Below are 16,541 nucleotides of genomic sequence, written 5' to 3'. Positions count from 1 at the left end.
CTACAGTATACTAACACCTTATATTTTCACATTTAACCCCAATAAACCCATAAATAAGGTATTTTTCCCAGATGAAGCAACTGATAGGTTAAGTTAACTTGTCCAAAGGAACAGAACTAGTTAAGTTGCCAGAAAAAAATTTAAAACCCGAGCATTTATTCTGCCTTTCTTATATAAACTATAAATTATTCCAGCCAATACATGAAAAGAAAATGAGAGTTAAAACACCATTTTGCAACTCCCAATGAATTAATAATGGATCTAAGCTTTGGGCAGCAGTGGCTGTTAACATCAAAAAAAAAAAAATCCAAGACACCACAACCTAACAAATGTAAATGAACACACCACCGCCAAAGGGAATGAATCTGAATTTATAAAGCCTCTGGATGTAGCTATCAATTTTTAGGAAATACAGAGGACAGAAGAACATATTGAACTATACTGAGTATGCAATCAGCAAAATTCAGTCTGGGAAATTCTACAGGTCAAATGGCCTGAGTTTGTCAATAGACAAAGTATAAAGAAAAGGAAGAAAGGGAAGCTACAGATACTTAAAAGACAAATTGAGTTTTTTAAAATGGACAAGGTAAATTACACTGTCCAGGGATGCACACTTGTATGATTAAAACCATAAAAGAATGCAAAGAAGTGACTACTATAAAGTCAGAACAGTAGTTACTGTTACTGTAACAGTTACTGTTACTGTAAGTTACTGTAACAGTACTGTTACTGTTACAGTAACTATTGTTACTGTTAACAGTAGTTACTCAGAGGGAGGGAGGATGCTGTGATGGGGATGGGCACATGGAGGGACTTCTAGGGTGACAGGCAAAATTCTATTTCTTGACTTGGGTAGTAGTAACAAAAGTGCTTTAAGATAATTTATTAAACCATAAACTTGTTTTGGGGTAGTTTTCCATATTTGTTTTCTATTTTTTTTTTACAATAAAAGGAAAACATTTTAATCACATTAAAGTTTCTCACATATGGTAAGATTCCATTTTGTATGAAATGCCCCAAATAAGCAAATCTATAGAGACATAAAATAGATTAGTGGTTGGTTGTGAGAAAGGAGAAGGGGAGTGATTAATGGCCACTGGGTTTCCTTTAAAGATGACAAAAATGTTCTAAAATTGATGTAGTAATGGTCGTACAACCATGAACGTACTAAATAAAAACCACTGTATACTTTAAATGAGTGAATTGTATGGTATGTGAATTATACCTCAATAAAGCTGTTAATAAAAGTCTAAGACACCCCAATTAAGTCAAGACACAGTTTTAAAATAAAACTGGGGCAGAGCCTGAGAATCTGCATTTCTGACAAGTTCCCAGGTGATGGTGCTGATGCTGATCTGGGGACCGCATTTTGAGAACCACTGCAATGAAGGATTTCAAAACTGCTTCTAGCTGAAGGCAGTACTAATCAGCACTGAAGAGTCAAGTGTTTTACTCAGGGACTGGGAAAGTAGTCCTGAATAAAAAGTTAACACTTTGTGCCAAGCACTGTTCTATTCTACTGGTTCCCTGACCATTAACACCAGCATCTCCTTGGCAACTTGTTGGAAATGCAAAATCTAGCCCCCCCTCACCCCGACCTACAGAATCAGAAACTCTGGGGATGGGGCCCATCAATCTGTGTTTTAGCTAGCCCTCTAGGTGATTCTGATGTTCCCTAAAGTTTCAGAACCACTGTTCTACGAACTTTATATGCATTAACTCAGCTATTCTCAAAAACCCTATGAGGTAGGTAACACTATTATTATTTTATAGATTAAAAACTGTAGCACATAGGTTAAGTAATTTTCACAAGATGACACAGCTGATAAGCAATGGAGTCGGAACTTGAACCCAGGGAGTCTGGGTTCTTAATCACTGTGCTGAAAGCTCTTTCCACCTATAAGAATTCAATCAGCAGAATGCAGTAATAGAAAATTAGTAGGGGAAGTTTAAAAACAAACAAACAAGAAAAGCAAAGACCAGAAGACGGGAATTCCCTGGTGGTCCAGTGGTTAGGTAGGACTCCACGCTTCCACTGCCGAGGGCCCAAGTTCAATCCCTGGTCAAGGAACTAAGATCCTGCAGGATGTGCGGTGTGGCCAGAAAAACAAAGCAAACAAAAAACAAAGACCAGGAAAAATACACCTCACTATAAAGACAGGGAAATAAGAAAATAATTGTAGCAAATAAGGTAATCATTAAAGCAGTCTTCCAAATGTGTTCCAAAATATAAACAGCCACCAAATACAATATACCCAAGTATTTCCAGAGCAATTATCTTGGTACCTAATTATAAGGACTTAAAATTTGTGTTATGCTAAAGATGGTACATAAATTCATGGCAGTATGTTCACACTTACCAATCTTTAAAATCTAAACGATTATACTAAAAAGTCATTCCAGAATAATTTGCATCTCCCTACTCCTTGTCCCTTTCAGTCACTACTTAAAGATTACTGAAAAGGAAAAACTGCTTTCTTTCAATATCTAAGATTATACAATCAGAATCTCAGAGCTGAAAAAGAATTTTCACATTCACCTAGTCCAGTCAGCAATCCAAACTGAATCAATCTACAATACCAATCTCCATTTAAAGATATATTAATAAGAAGTTGAAAGAAATTCCAATTTTCTGTAAAATCACATTCTGGAACTAATCCATGTCACCACTGTAATTTTTAAAGCCAAATGACTAAAACTTTTAACTAAAAGTTGAAAATGCTCAGGTTAACAGCCCAAACAAAACCTACAGCTGTTTTACTCAGAGAGGACCACTCCTTCACTATCTGAAAGTGTTTCTATACCAAGCTGGTCAACAAGTACATCAAGTTTTAGCAATTCAACCCTTATGACACATCAAATGAGGGCTTCCAAAGAATCTGAGCTGAATTATCCCTGACATTAACATATAAACATCTGGTAACCGGTCATTGAGGAAACAAGTCAGAGAACAATATAGCAAAACACCCAATTGCTTGTGACTATCCACTTTACAGATAGTGAGATCACTGTAAAGCAGCCAAATATGATTACAGCTACACATCAGATTTTAACAATTTAATCAAACTGCAAGAGAGGTAACATGGAATGTGAAAGACAAATATTTTCAAAGCAACCAATTTTGGCATTTCAGTAATACTTCGACTCCGCGGTTGAAAACACATAACAGAAGGGAAAAAAAGCAACAGATTTCCATTGTAAACTTGTAATTCTGGAAACAATTCAAATATTGAAATGTCTGTGTGCAAAGCTCTCTCCCAAAACTCTAGTTATCCTAGTTTCACAAACTCAGGATTAGAAGGTTTAAGCGATATTGTTCAAACTTCCTAACTACAGAAAACTCAGGACAAGGGGAAATGTCTAATCACTATACATAATGTGCTCAAATTATTTTCTTGAACAAATGGATTTCACTGTAATTCCCAAGAAATCACTTCTTTAATACTTAGTCAATTTACAACTAAGGATCTGATTTCTCCATTAATGAACAAAGAACTGAAAAGCCTGAACTCATGATCCATAGCACTGATGATTCACAATCATATTTCATCTAAATACCTCAGAAACTTTCATTCATGACCTCTAACCTTCTCTGCCCCTTCAACTTGTAATCACTCTCATTTCAAAGGTAGGCACAAGTGGCCTTGCTCTGCCCCCAACGTGTGCTTAAGTCAAAGGCTGACTGGAGCATATGTGCCCAACTTCCATTCTCAGGTTTTGACCATGGAAGGGACATACAGTAGATCCTACGATGGCCAATGCTGAACAAGGAAAGAAATGAACAGTATAAAGGGCTCTATGCTGGGGGAACAGCATTTCCAGAAGAAATAAAATGAAACAATAACAACAGGAAAACCACAGTTGTGTATAATAGCTGAAAATCAGGATGTCTAAGTGGAAGCTCTCAAAAATTGTTTAGTATTGCCATTTCAAAAACTGTATTACAGCCAGAAGAACTCATCACTAAGTCTTAATAGCTTAGAAGTTATGGGTCAGAGCAGCTGAGATACCAACATCAGAAGAATAAAAAGCAACATTATAAGATAGTATAAAAATAACTAAACTACCTAAGGAAATTGAAACCATGATGAAAAACCCCAAAGGCACAATCAGGTCATTATCTAGGAAACATTAGCTTCTTCCACAAGGAGGCCTACTTTTCATGTGGAGCAGTAAGCAGGGCCAAGACATGGAACTGAAGTCAGGTATCAATTAAATCAGACTCTGCCACAGAAAAAGGAACCCATGACTAGTTATTTTGGGATAGTGCCTAGGCCAGCAGTATCAACTCCAACTGGGATACAGGAGATTACTGCCATTGTTCCATTATAATGGGGTCCTCCAGGGTCTTTAACTTAGTAAGAATGGGTTAGATACCACTTTGAGAATGTAATCACCAAATGTGGGGGAAACTCTACAGGACAAGTTCTTCAACAAATAAATTGGAAGAAAAAGAAAAGGGAGGGAACCTGCAGATTAAAATAGATTTAAGAGAGATATCAATCTTCCTTTGTGATAAATGGACTTTCTTTGGATCCTGATTCAAACTAAAATTTGAACACTAGCTTCATATTTGATATTTTAAAATATCAGTTAATTTTTTTTTATCATACTGAAAGTCTTAGCAAGTGCAATACAGTGAGAAAAAGAAAAAAAAATCAGTTAATTTTTTGAGTTGTGGTAATGGTTTTGATGTTTAAAAGAGCCCTTTACCTTTTAGATACAAATATTTTGCAAATAAAAAGAAAACAACAGCAGGGGTTTATTTCAAAATAATCCAGGGGGTAGGGAATAAGGGGCCGCAGTGGGTAGAAGTATAGATGAAAAAGAATGGCTGCAAGTTGGCAACTGTTAAAGCCGGTGATGGGTACACAGGGGGATCATTATATTATCCAATTTTTATATGTTTGAAAAATTCCAAAAAATTGGTTAGACATAATATCTTGCAATTTTATTTTTTGAATGATGCTTAGAATGACTTAAAAAATCATGTATAGACAGAATTCATTTAAATTTTAATTTAGTAATGAGCTCCACTTAAACACAAGAAACAGCCAGTACCACATCAGATCCAGACAATGGAAGAAACCAAAGTAGCTCAATTACAGAATGGAAATACATACACCCCTACCATCTCCATTCCAGGAAGTAAAATACAAATACTACCCACAAAGATCCACAAAAACTAACCTAAAATCACAGCCAATCATACTCATCCTGGTAGGAAATCCCAACACTGCTCCAACAGCTTCCTGAACCTTCCTAACCAAGTTGGTCTGCTGGTTCCTCTGGAGTGCTAACCCACTCAGCTCAGACTACTGGAGGACCTACAAAAAAACAAAAAAAAAAAAGGAGGGGGAGAGATACACAACACATTTATTAGGGTATGGGGGAGCTAACCATTATATCAACGTTCAAACATAATCACAGTTATTATTTCTTAAGCAATAACCCTCACATATCAATTTTCATTTTTTAGGACCTGCTTTGAGCAGCAACAAGAATTCAGAACCAAAGCTAAAGCAATTTCTGACATTTAGACAACACCCCTAAAAACTCAGCTCTCAATTCCAATGAAATTATAGGGAATAGTGATTATTTTATAGACAAAGTTATATCCTTGTTGTGAATTGACACTAAAACAATGTTGAATTTTTTGTGGAAAAAACTGCACACATAAATTATTTTTCACCTTCATACACGCTTTTTTGGCCATACTGGGAAACAAATGATAAACACCCTGGAAACTCAGGTTGAACTTTGCCACTGAATCTTAGACAGTTTTTAACTGGTATTGCCACTCCTTCCTCCTTTCTCAGAGACCAACCTAAAATAAATTAAACCTTTTAGAGGTCACACCTAGATTATCATTCCCAGATTTATTCTAGTTCCGAATGACAAAAGTCAAATTAAGGTTTAATTTCTGATCACTACTTGACCCATTGTGAAGAACACCAAGGCAAAATCTCAAAACAGAAAGCGATCTCTTGTCCTCCCATGAAAAAGGGGGAAAATTACATTACCTCCAAAGCACTTCAAACTAAATAAAGCAAACCCTAAAGCGCAAAACCAGTGTCTGCATATAGTTAACTAACAGACGGTTACCCATGGTAAAATTTTAATCCTATGCAAACTTTTCACCATCATATTCCTATTTCAAACCCCATCATCCATCCAAGGTAATTAGAAAAAAGCACTCACTTTAATATTGGTCTAATTAAAATATAAACAGTAAGGGAAACTACATCCAAATTGAATACAGTAGGAGTATTCTACTTAGTATTCTACTTAGTAAGAGTGTTGGAAAATATAAAATGGCAAAAACACAACAGGGGATAGTGTATTAAAGAACTGTCAGTAATTCACTTTGGAAAAGAAGCTTGGTATCCCAAACAACCTTTCTAAATCCTCTCAGATAGGAATTATCCTGCTCAGGTAAGCCCAAATAACAGATCCCCACACTGATCTAAGGGACCAAAGAAAGGAGGTAGGGGAAAAGCAGTATGAACACTTAAAAAGTAGCTAGCAGATGTTCTCTTTCTTACTGTGAAAAGCACAGCACCAAATTTCATTACTTTCACAGGGTGAATGACAGGACAGACTGACTTTGAAGGAGTGGAAGGAGGGAGTAGGCAAGGGATGAAACATCCCTTCCTAAAGGCAGAACACCTGGGTGTGGTTCTTGACAGGAACATTATGGCCAGGGGTCATTCCAGGAAGGTGATTTTGCATTAAAATTCCTAGACCAGAAACATAGGTAGGAATCACATTCAAACATAATAAACCACTGGAGATAAAAAGTTTGGCTTACGAGGGGGGAAAATATACAAAAATGATAGGACTGGCCTAGAAATATACTAAAAATTTACAGTTCTTTAACTGTTTCTTTAAACAAAAATCTCTTCTTTCCCAGGTCATAAAACTACCATATGACACAGGTGCATCTGCCAACGTATTTTTACACCAAGAAAAAATAACCACATTTTACTGTATGCCTACTATAAGCCAAGCACTTTATAAATTGTTTAATTCTAACAACTATTAAGAGCTACTATCCCCATTACACAGATGAAAAACTGAGAATACGAAAAGTAATTTCCCCAAGGTCACAAAGTTTGATGTGAACCCAAAGCACACAGTACTTCTACCATACCAGGCTGCCTCCCTTGAGTGGGAAATGTTGGTGTCTCCTCAATATACACAACTCTGGGGCTAAGAGAAAACAATGTTGAACATGTAATCTAAAAAAGAAACAAATGATAGGGAATTGTCTATAGTAATTGTGGAATGGGGGCGGAAGTAGAACAGGGCAATGATTGAGGGACAAGACATAATCTATCAAAGCTACTTTATTTTCCAGCACATGGTGGGGTGGGTAAATGTAGTGGACTGACAGGAGGCTACCTTTCTCTCTAGGGGATTCAGCTCCCAGAAAACCGGGGGGGGGGGACGGGGAACAGAAGAAGTAATAAATCCTTAACGATTACATGAGAAACATGTAAGAGGTGGTTAGCAGCAAAAAGAGATGTCCAGACCAAGAAGGCCACAGGAACTCAGAGCAAGGCAGGGAAAAGGGGCGGTTCCCAAGCTTGCAAAGGGGATGGGCGGGGAGGGGGGGCGGGGGAGGAAAGAAGAGCAAAAAGTTAGTTCACTGGAGGGTTATTCTCTACAGCCTTTTAAAAAGTTTTTTTCCCCAGCCTTTTTTAAAGTTTTTTTTCCCTTTTTTGGGGGGAGTGGGTGTTTATGAGGAAGGAAAGGCTAACGGCCCCGAGAACGAAGAGGTCACAAAGACTGCAATCATCCAACCACCAACCCATTCATTGTTCCACCTAAAAATGGTTGAGCAGGAGAGTTGGAGAAATCAGTGCCCTGTGCTCCGATCAGGGTCATACAGGCTTGAAGGCTACTATGACTCCATCCACGAAGACGGAATAAATGCAGGGAACAGGAAAGGGTCTCTAGTCAACGCCTGTGTCCAGTGGATCAATTGGGGGGGGGGGGTGGACGGATTAGTAGACTTGGGCTAAGCTCTGCCTTAGCAGGACCTGGGAGGGGATGACAGGGAAAAGCTTTGACTCTCCCTCTTAAATACGAGCCTCAAATATCCATGTAGATGAGGAAGATTCAAAGGGACGATGGAATTAGGGGAGAATGGGGAAGGAATACGTCAGAGGCACCAAAGCTTGACCCGTTCTATCTTAGTTCAAAGACCATGGGAGTTGGAGAAGTACAGCCCACCTCAACTCAAGAAAAACTAAAGGATTCATTTGGGCCCCTAAGGAGCGGAAAACCGAGGCGAGCCCACAAAAAGGTAGGAGGAGAGAATCAGTCATCGTAGGTTGGTCCCATCTCCCCCGCTGCCCAATCTAACCCCCAACCCCACTCCCCAACGAACTCCAGGACTCCCGCCCCCCACCCTTCCCAACCCGCCCACTGCGGCGGCGACAACGGAGGCGTTGACCGATTGGTGGGGTAAAGGCGGGCCCACACGCGGCTGAGGCCCGGGAAATGGTGTCGCCTCAACCGACTAGAGACGGAGTGGTCTTCGCCTCAGGTTCGACTTATTGGCACCTCGGCTCTTCGCCAATCGTCACTTCCTTAACGTCGGGTACCTGAGAGGTGTCACAAACGCGGACAGCCAACATCTCGGTCCCGGGTCCTGGCCGGACAGACATCAGCTTCCGCCGCCATCTTAACAGCAGGCGAACCGACCCTAGTCACTGCCACCCCCCACCCGAGGTACCTCCGCCACCGCCAACAGATCCCAAGAGAACGTAACCCCGCTCCCGCGAGAACTCACCGGCTAGGAACAGCACGAGCCGAAGACGCTGCCGCCGCTTCCGCGGCTACTGCAGTCTGTAGCCGAACCGCGGCCGCCTCCGCGCGATCCCGCGAGAACCTCTACCCGACGGGAACAGCCTGAGCCCAGCCCTTCCCAGACCCCTCCTCCCACCAAAGCCGAAGTCGCTACGGCTCCGCTCTCACCCTACGCGAAGCAGAAAGCAAATGACGCACAAACTCACGGAGAGCCTAGGGGCGGAGCCACTCTGCCGCCGCCGGCTCTCGCATGCGCGGTCAGAACTATCGCGATAACACGTTTTGGTCTCCGCGAGACCTTCGAATTCACTGCAGGATGCCGCCCGCGCCTCTTTAGGAAATACGAGATCTCGCGAGACCTGGGGCACGCTCCTAAAAAGGAGAGAGGCGGGGCTCCATGAAAATGACTGGGAGTTTTCAGGGGAAGGGAGGAACCTCCCGTCTTGCAGGGATCTCGCCTACCACGAGGTTTCCGACCCACTGCGGAGCTGGCTGCCAAACCTCGCGATGACACAGCTCAGCGCCAAATCTCGGCCATGTCCTGAAAACTGCCTCCGCCCCCGATCTAAGGTGTCTAGAGCCTAGTGCTTGAGGAAAATTTAAAAAGTCAACCTGTTTATTCTCACGCTTCCGGGCAGAGCTGTACCAATTAACCAAACTCCATTCTGGAAGAGGAGCAATAGATCTCCCATTGTTACCTGACTCCAGGAATCACATATTATTTTGGACTAACACATAAAAGACGTTCTATCTCACAATAAGCACGCAAATGCAAATGAAAACAATGACATAACATTTTTGGCCCATTAGATCGGAAAAAAATTTTTTTAAGACCGATAATATCCAGACTCCTTCCCTCGCCGCACTGCAGGCTACTGAATCCATCTTAACTAAAGGCTCATTTCGTTAGTTCTAGCTCCAAAGCCACAAATTTTAACTCCTGAGGCTTTACCTTGGCATAACCAAAAGATCCAATAAAGTGGTTTTCTCCAAACAAAGAGGTCTGCCCTCAGGAAAAATTCAAGCTTCCAAGGGGGGGGGGGGTTGGGGGGGAGTGCGTGCTTGAAGCTTTTAATATGGCAGTTTTTCCACGTCTAGCCAACAATGTTTCTCCAATAAATCTTGGGAGCCAATCTGGCTCGATTTGTGGGCTTTCCTATTCTAATGCATTGTTCTGTCTATTCTAATTTATATAATGTTCCTTTAGAGTACATTTTAATAGCTGGTAGTACAAATACCCCATCTTTACTTATCTTTAAAATATTTTCTCGGTTGTTCTTAGCCATATTTTTTCTGGATGAACTATAGAATCATATTAAGTTCCAAACACTTGGTATATTTATTGAAATTGCATGAACTGTATAAATCAACACAGAAAAAATGGACATCACTACAAAATTGAGCCTTCTTATACAGAAGCACAGTATCCCCTTCTTCACGTATGCAAACGTTCTTTCATTATATTCCTCAATAAAGTTTTGTAGTTTACTTCTAGGTATTTTTATTCTTTTTTCTTGCTATTGCGAATGGGGTTTTTTTAGTGTTAAATTTTCGAAATGCTTACTGCTTATAGATAGGAAAACTATCGATATTTGCCTATTTAGTTTTGTAATCGGACAAATAAAAAATATGTTCAACTTCACAAGTAATCAGGGAAATGCAAATGAAAACAATGACATACCATTTTTTGCCCTTTAAATTAGCCAAAATTACAAAGGTTGATGATAATTCGTGTTGGCACAACTGTGGAAAAATGGGTATTCTCGCACAACATTGAAGAGTGTAAATTAGTATAGCCTTTAGGGAAGACAGTTTGGACAAATCTATCAAAATTCAAAATGCATAAACATTTTGACCCAGCGATTACTCTTCTAAGAATTTCTCCTACAGAAATACTCATACATGAAATATATATATATATACACACACACACACACACAAGCCCATTCATTATAGCATTGCTTGTAATAGCCCCTTCCCTCCCCCAAAAGGGAAACAAGCCAATGTACATCAATCGGGAAATAGTTAAATAAACTGTAGTACAATCATACAATTCAGCTGTTTATAAATGAGATAAATTTAGATTGCCTGATATAGGAAGATCTACAAGACATATTGTTAAGTTTTTAAAAAGCAATTAGCCGAAATTAATGTGTGTGTGTGTGTGTGTGCGCGCGCGCGCGTGTGTGTAGTACCATTTAGATACCAAAACCTACATATACGACGCCTAAGTAGTTACCCGCGAAGCCTGCCTGCCAGCCCCTCACCTTCCCCCTCCTCTGAGGCCGCCTTCCTCGAACCCCTGAGAGAAATGCCGAAGGCCCGGCCTTTATTCCCTCTCTAGGGCCACTTGGTCACGACTAATGCCGGTACCTCGCATCCCCACTGTCGGCCGCTCTCTCGCCGCACTGCCGGCCGCTGCCCCCGAAGATGCGGCGAGCTCTCTTCACTGGCGCCGGCCGAGGCCTGGGGGAGGGGAGAGAAGGCGGGGTTGAGGGAGGGCTGAGGCAGGCCGCCGGGTTCCTTCACCAGCCTCTCCCGCAGGCTCCCCAAGGCCGCCACCTCCGCGTCTCAGCGCAGGGTCCCGTGGGAACATCCCCCCGCGAGGAGCAGAGGACGGCCGCGAGAGCACAGCCCGCCCCCCAGCCCGGAGGAAGACGCTCACCTCGGCGGCACTAGCTCCGCGGGGCCCGCAGAAGCGTGCCGGGTCCGCGGCCCTGCTTCAGACCTGCTCCCCTCGCTCGCCCTCCGCCGAAAACCTCCCCCTCCGGCTGTCCTCATACTCGTTCTGAGGCTCCGCCCCCCGCTCGAGAAGCCCCGCCCCTGCCCCCCGGGAGGGCACTCCCTCCGCGGTGAAGCCGGGTCCCCTACGGGGGACCGCGCCTGAGTTACTCCAGGCCCAGCAAACCCAACCGTAGAGGATAGTAGGGTCACTAAGGAATTGGGAGTTGATTCGAGGCACGATGGAAACCGCTGAAGGGTGACGTGATTTGATTTGACTAACGTTTAAAAATTAATCTCTCCAGCTGCCTAGCGAAGACTGGGGGGCGAGAGGGCAAGCGGGGACACTGTGGAGGGCGGGAGATGACGGGGACGCCTACCATAGTGAGTTTACACAGGTAAACCCGTACTTCAGGGAGGTAGTGAGACCTCAATAAACATTATCTTTTTCTCCTTCGTATTATTTGGGGTGACAGTGCGATTGGCAAAGAGCTTATAGAGGATCTACATCTGTGAATGCATAGGTATAAAAAAGATCAGGTAGGAGTTACCACTATTAACCGTGCTTTTCTTCTGGGGTGCAGAAGAAGGGAGCTTTGACCCAAAACTCTAGATACTTCGGTAAGGTTTGAATTTTTAACAAAAAGCATGTGAAGTATAGAGACAAAAGTACTATCTGAAGTACTCTTGAGACATAGAGGAAATAAAAACTGTAATTGTACCCTCCGGTTCTAATTCCAGCCCTCCAGAGCAGTGGTTAATGCCCCAAATTGAGAATCTGATGAATGGATCCACTGCCCGCCAAATATATATATTTACACATAAAATTTTGTGTATAATCTCAGTTTTATGGAGGCCCCTTTGAGGTAGATTGATCCATTAAATATTCTTACAATGCTATTTTTAATGGGTGAATGTTACTCCATTGTAATGCTAATTATTTAACCAAGACTCGATGTTTGTCTTTTTTAATTATAAGAAATACAGGTATGAAATTTGATGTAACTAAATATTTGGATATTTCTGAGACGTTTCTCGAGAAATTTGTAGAAATGAAGTAGCTAGGGTCCCACCAGAAATATGAGAATTCCAGTTCATTCAGATATTCCCATACCCTCACTGATATTGCCATTATAGTTTTCAAAAAACCTTTTAATTTAATACGGACTTTGATTTTAATTACAATCTCTCACAGCATCTGCATTAATTCTAATAATCCATGGTCTCTACTCCTAATTCTAACCCTTAAATTTCTATTGTCAATTCCTAGGCCCCATAAAGTCTAGTTCCCCAACTCCTAATTCTAAAATCCCACATACCCCACAACTCTAGTTTTAATTTCAATCTGCAGCACCCTTTAGTTCTCTTGCCAGCTCCACTCCTTTTGCAGTCCTAATTTCAACTAATATCCCCCTACACACACAAACACACACACACCTGTTGTTTCTTTTTTTTTTAATTGTGGACTATTCAGAAATTATATGAAAGCATAAAGAAGATACCAAAAGATTAAAAATTTATAATCCTACCACCTAGAGAGGACCACTATTAATGTTTTGGTTTTATGTCCTCCCAGCCTTTTTCTATGCATTACATATGTACTTATTGTTCTAAACAAAAACAGTATCATAGCATGTTATTATTTAATAACCTAGTGAATATTTGTCATGCCATTAAATATTTGTCTGTAACAATTTTAATGGCAACATTAAGCATTCCTTTCTTTAACATGTAATTAGTTTCAGTTTTGTTCTTTTTTCATTTTAAAAATGTTTGCCTAATTACACATGAATGAATACATTATTGCAAAACACTCAAAACAGAAAAATGTAAAGTTCCTTTTATATACACATATAGAAATACATAGCTTTGTTTTGTGTTTTTTACTCTTTAAAAATATAAATGGCATCCTATTTTATGTATGGTTCTAATTGCTTTATTCACTTACTATGTCTTGAAGATCCTTCCATGTCAGTATATATAAATCTACCTCATTCATTTTACGTACTGCATAGTATTCCATTGAATGAGTGTACTAGAGTTAACTATTGATAAGTAACCTATTGATAGATACAAAATTGTTTTCAATCTTATACTGTTACAGTGCTTTTGTTTTTTTTTTTACTATTAACTATTTTAGCTATGCTAAAATATTTCTATAAGATAAATATGAAGAAGTAAAATAGGTGGCTCAAACAGCACTTTTTGGAATTTTAATAGGCAATGACAAATTGCCATGCAGAAAGACCCAGTTTACACCTACATCAGGAGTGAATAAGAATAACCATTTCCCTAAATTTTTATCCATGCCGGTATTAACCAATCATTTCAATGTTGTATCAATGTGATGGTTGAAAAATGTCTCATTATTTGCGTTTCCCTGATTATTATCGAAGTTAAGGAATATTTTCATATGATTTTTTGGCCATTTGCTTTTGTTGTTTGGTGACTTTGCCTGTTCATATCTTTTATCTGTCTTCCAATGGGATTTTTTGACTTCTTATTAAATTATGTAGTCTGAATATAAATCTTTGTTACAGGTATGGGAAATTTTTTTGCAGACTTTTCATTATTTTTAAACTTTGCTTATGGGATCTTTTTGAGTATAGATGTTTTAAATGTTGATGTATTCAAATTTATCATTGGTTTCTTTTATGGCTTTTGCATTTTGAATCTTGTATAAGAAGACTTTTCTACTCCAAGATTAGAAACGTTGTTCTATATTTCCTTGTAATATTTTAGAATTTTATAGATTTAGCTCTTTAATTTTCTGGAATTTTTTTGGTAAACATTTTTCTTAGTCATTAAATGTTCTAACAATGGTATGTTTCATAGGTGAATATTATTCCATTGTAATACTAATTACTTATTAGTATTTTTCATAGGGCCCTAAGCATTAATTGAACAGATCATTCTTTCCCTCTATCAAAAACCAAATTCCTGGGACTTCCGTGGTGGTGCAGTGGTTAAGAATCCACCTGCCAATGCAAGGGACACGGGTTCAAGCCCTGGTCCGGGAAGATCCCACATGCCATGGAGCAACTAAGCCCACGCGCCACAACTACCGAGCCTGCTCTCTGGAGCCCGTGAGCCACAACTACTGAGCCCACATGCCACAACTACTGAAGCCCATGTGCCTAGAGCCCGTGCTCTGCAACAAAAGAAGCCACCGCAATGAGAAGCTCATGCACCGCAGCAAAGGTAGCTCCCTCACCACAACTAGAGAAAGCCCGCGCGCAGCAACGAAGACCCAACACAGCCAAAAATAAATAAATAAATAGAAACCAAATTCCTAAGTATGTATATGGGTTTGAATGTAAATCATCAGTTCAATAGTCCTAAAATCCGTACCAGCATCAATACCATACTTTTAAAAAACATTTGAGCTTTAAATTATTTCATCTCTGCTAGGGCAAGCTCCTCTGTCTTTTTTTCCCACAAATTTCTTGGCTATTCTGGTGCATTTTCTTTTCCAGATGAATTTTTAAATTAGCTGGTAAAGTTCTATAAGAATTCCTATTGGGCTTTATATTGCATAAATTTATTTCATCAAATGGGTTTAGGATATTATATTTGACAAACTAGTTTTCTATTGCCATATATTCATGTTGTCTCTAATTGTCCACTGTTAATAAGCAATTCTGTAAAGGACATTTAGAAAAATCTTTCCTCACCACTATAATTATTTAACTACAATAAATTTCAATAAGGCACAGCATATCCACATTTTGGGAGAGGTTGACAGGCATTGCTCAGTGTACTTTGAGAAAGATTTTCCCAATTTACATTTCCTTGGGGTGTATGGGATGTCATCTCCCTATCCTGCTGCATGACTGGGTCATTAACAGATTTTGAACTTTTGAAAATTTGATAGAGGACACATCATTGTTTTGCTGATGTAATGTATTTTGTATTTGTTTTCTATAGTTGCATAACAAATTACCACAAATTTAGCCATTTAAAACAACACCTTATTGTCTCACAGTTCTGTAGGTCAGATGTCCTGGTGGGCTTGATTGAGTTCTCTGTTTAGGATCATACGATGCCAAAATCAAGGTGTCCCCAGACTTGGCTTTTATCTGGAGTTCTCTGGAGAAGAATCCACTTTAGGTTCATTCAGGTTGTTGTCAAGATTTAATTCCTTACTGTTGTAGGACTGAGATCCCCATGCTCCCAACTTCTAGAGGCTGCTCACATTTTTCCTTATGTGTCCCCTTTCATCTTCAAGCCAGCACTGGCACACTGAATCGTTCTTTTGCTTGGAATCTCTCAAAGCTCTCTGCTTTTAAAAGGTTTATGTGATTAGATTAAGGCTATTGGGATAATACAAAATAATCTCCCTATTTTAAGGGGAACCTTAAATACATCTGCAAAATCTCTTTTACCAGGTAATGTAACATAATCATAGGCATGGTATCTCATCACATTCAAAGTCCAGAAATTAGGGTGGGAAATCTAGGGAGGGGGCATTCTAGGATTCTGCCTACTATAGATTTATTTTCCCCTTTTCAAACAACTACGTGAATCATTCTGGTTGTAAAAGATTCAAACATTACGGAAGTACCGTTCATGGAGCAAAACATGAAAGACGTGTTTCACTACCCTTCCCCCTCACTACCACCTCTATTTAGAAGTAGCCCTTTCTATTTTTCGTGCATAATGGGATGTCTTTTTGTAACTGGCCATCCTACTTACCTTCCTTATAAGTTCTAGTAGTTTTTCTATTCATTTTCTTTGGTTTTCCAGGTGGATAATGATTTCCCCTCCTTATCATATTTATAATTCCTATATGCATTTACTTGACATATAATGTTTTATTGAATTTCTAGGGAAAAAAAGGTTAAATAGTAGAGGCAACAGTGGACATCTTTGTCTTTCTCCTGGTTAGTGAAACTTCTAGTGCAGTGTTTCACAAACTCATGTTCTGGATGATAATAGGTTTTTAATCTATTTAATTATGAACATTTCAAACATGGAGCAAAGTTGAAGGAGTTTTACAGTGA

General features: G+C 39.8%; 1 protein-coding gene across 16 annotated transcripts in view; it reads right to left on the bottom strand.

Annotated features, from left to right (window-relative positions):
• Positions 1–11,589, bottom strand: part of HUWE1 (HECT, UBA and WWE domain containing E3 ubiquitin protein ligase 1) — a 142,397-nt gene extending 130,808 nt beyond the window's left edge. For 9 of the 16 annotated variants that reach the window (XM_057537603.1, XM_057537617.1, XM_057537608.1 and 6 more), the window contains exon 1: positions 8,613–8,690. In XM_057537603.1, coding sequence (XP_057393586.1) covers positions 8,613–8,675 — 63 coding nt within the window. In that variant the 5' untranslated portion in view covers positions 8,676–8,690. Of the gene's footprint in view, positions 1–5,190; positions 5,328–8,612; positions 8,730–8,800; positions 8,996–11,084; positions 11,284–11,482 lie in introns of those variants that run through there. The other 7 variants (XM_057537611.1, XM_057537609.1, XM_057537615.1 and 4 more) reach the window with 7 other exon arrangements.
• Between the last annotated feature and the right edge of the window lie 4,952 nt (positions 11,590–16,541).

This window comes from Balaenoptera acutorostrata, chromosome X, assembly GCF_949987535.1.
Source record: "Balaenoptera acutorostrata chromosome X, mBalAcu1.1, whole genome shotgun sequence".
Classification (NCBI taxonomy): domain Eukaryota; kingdom Metazoa; phylum Chordata; class Mammalia; order Artiodactyla; family Balaenopteridae; genus Balaenoptera; species Balaenoptera acutorostrata.
Note: the sequence above shows the minus strand (reverse complement) of the source record. Positions and strands in the feature narration are given on the sequence as shown.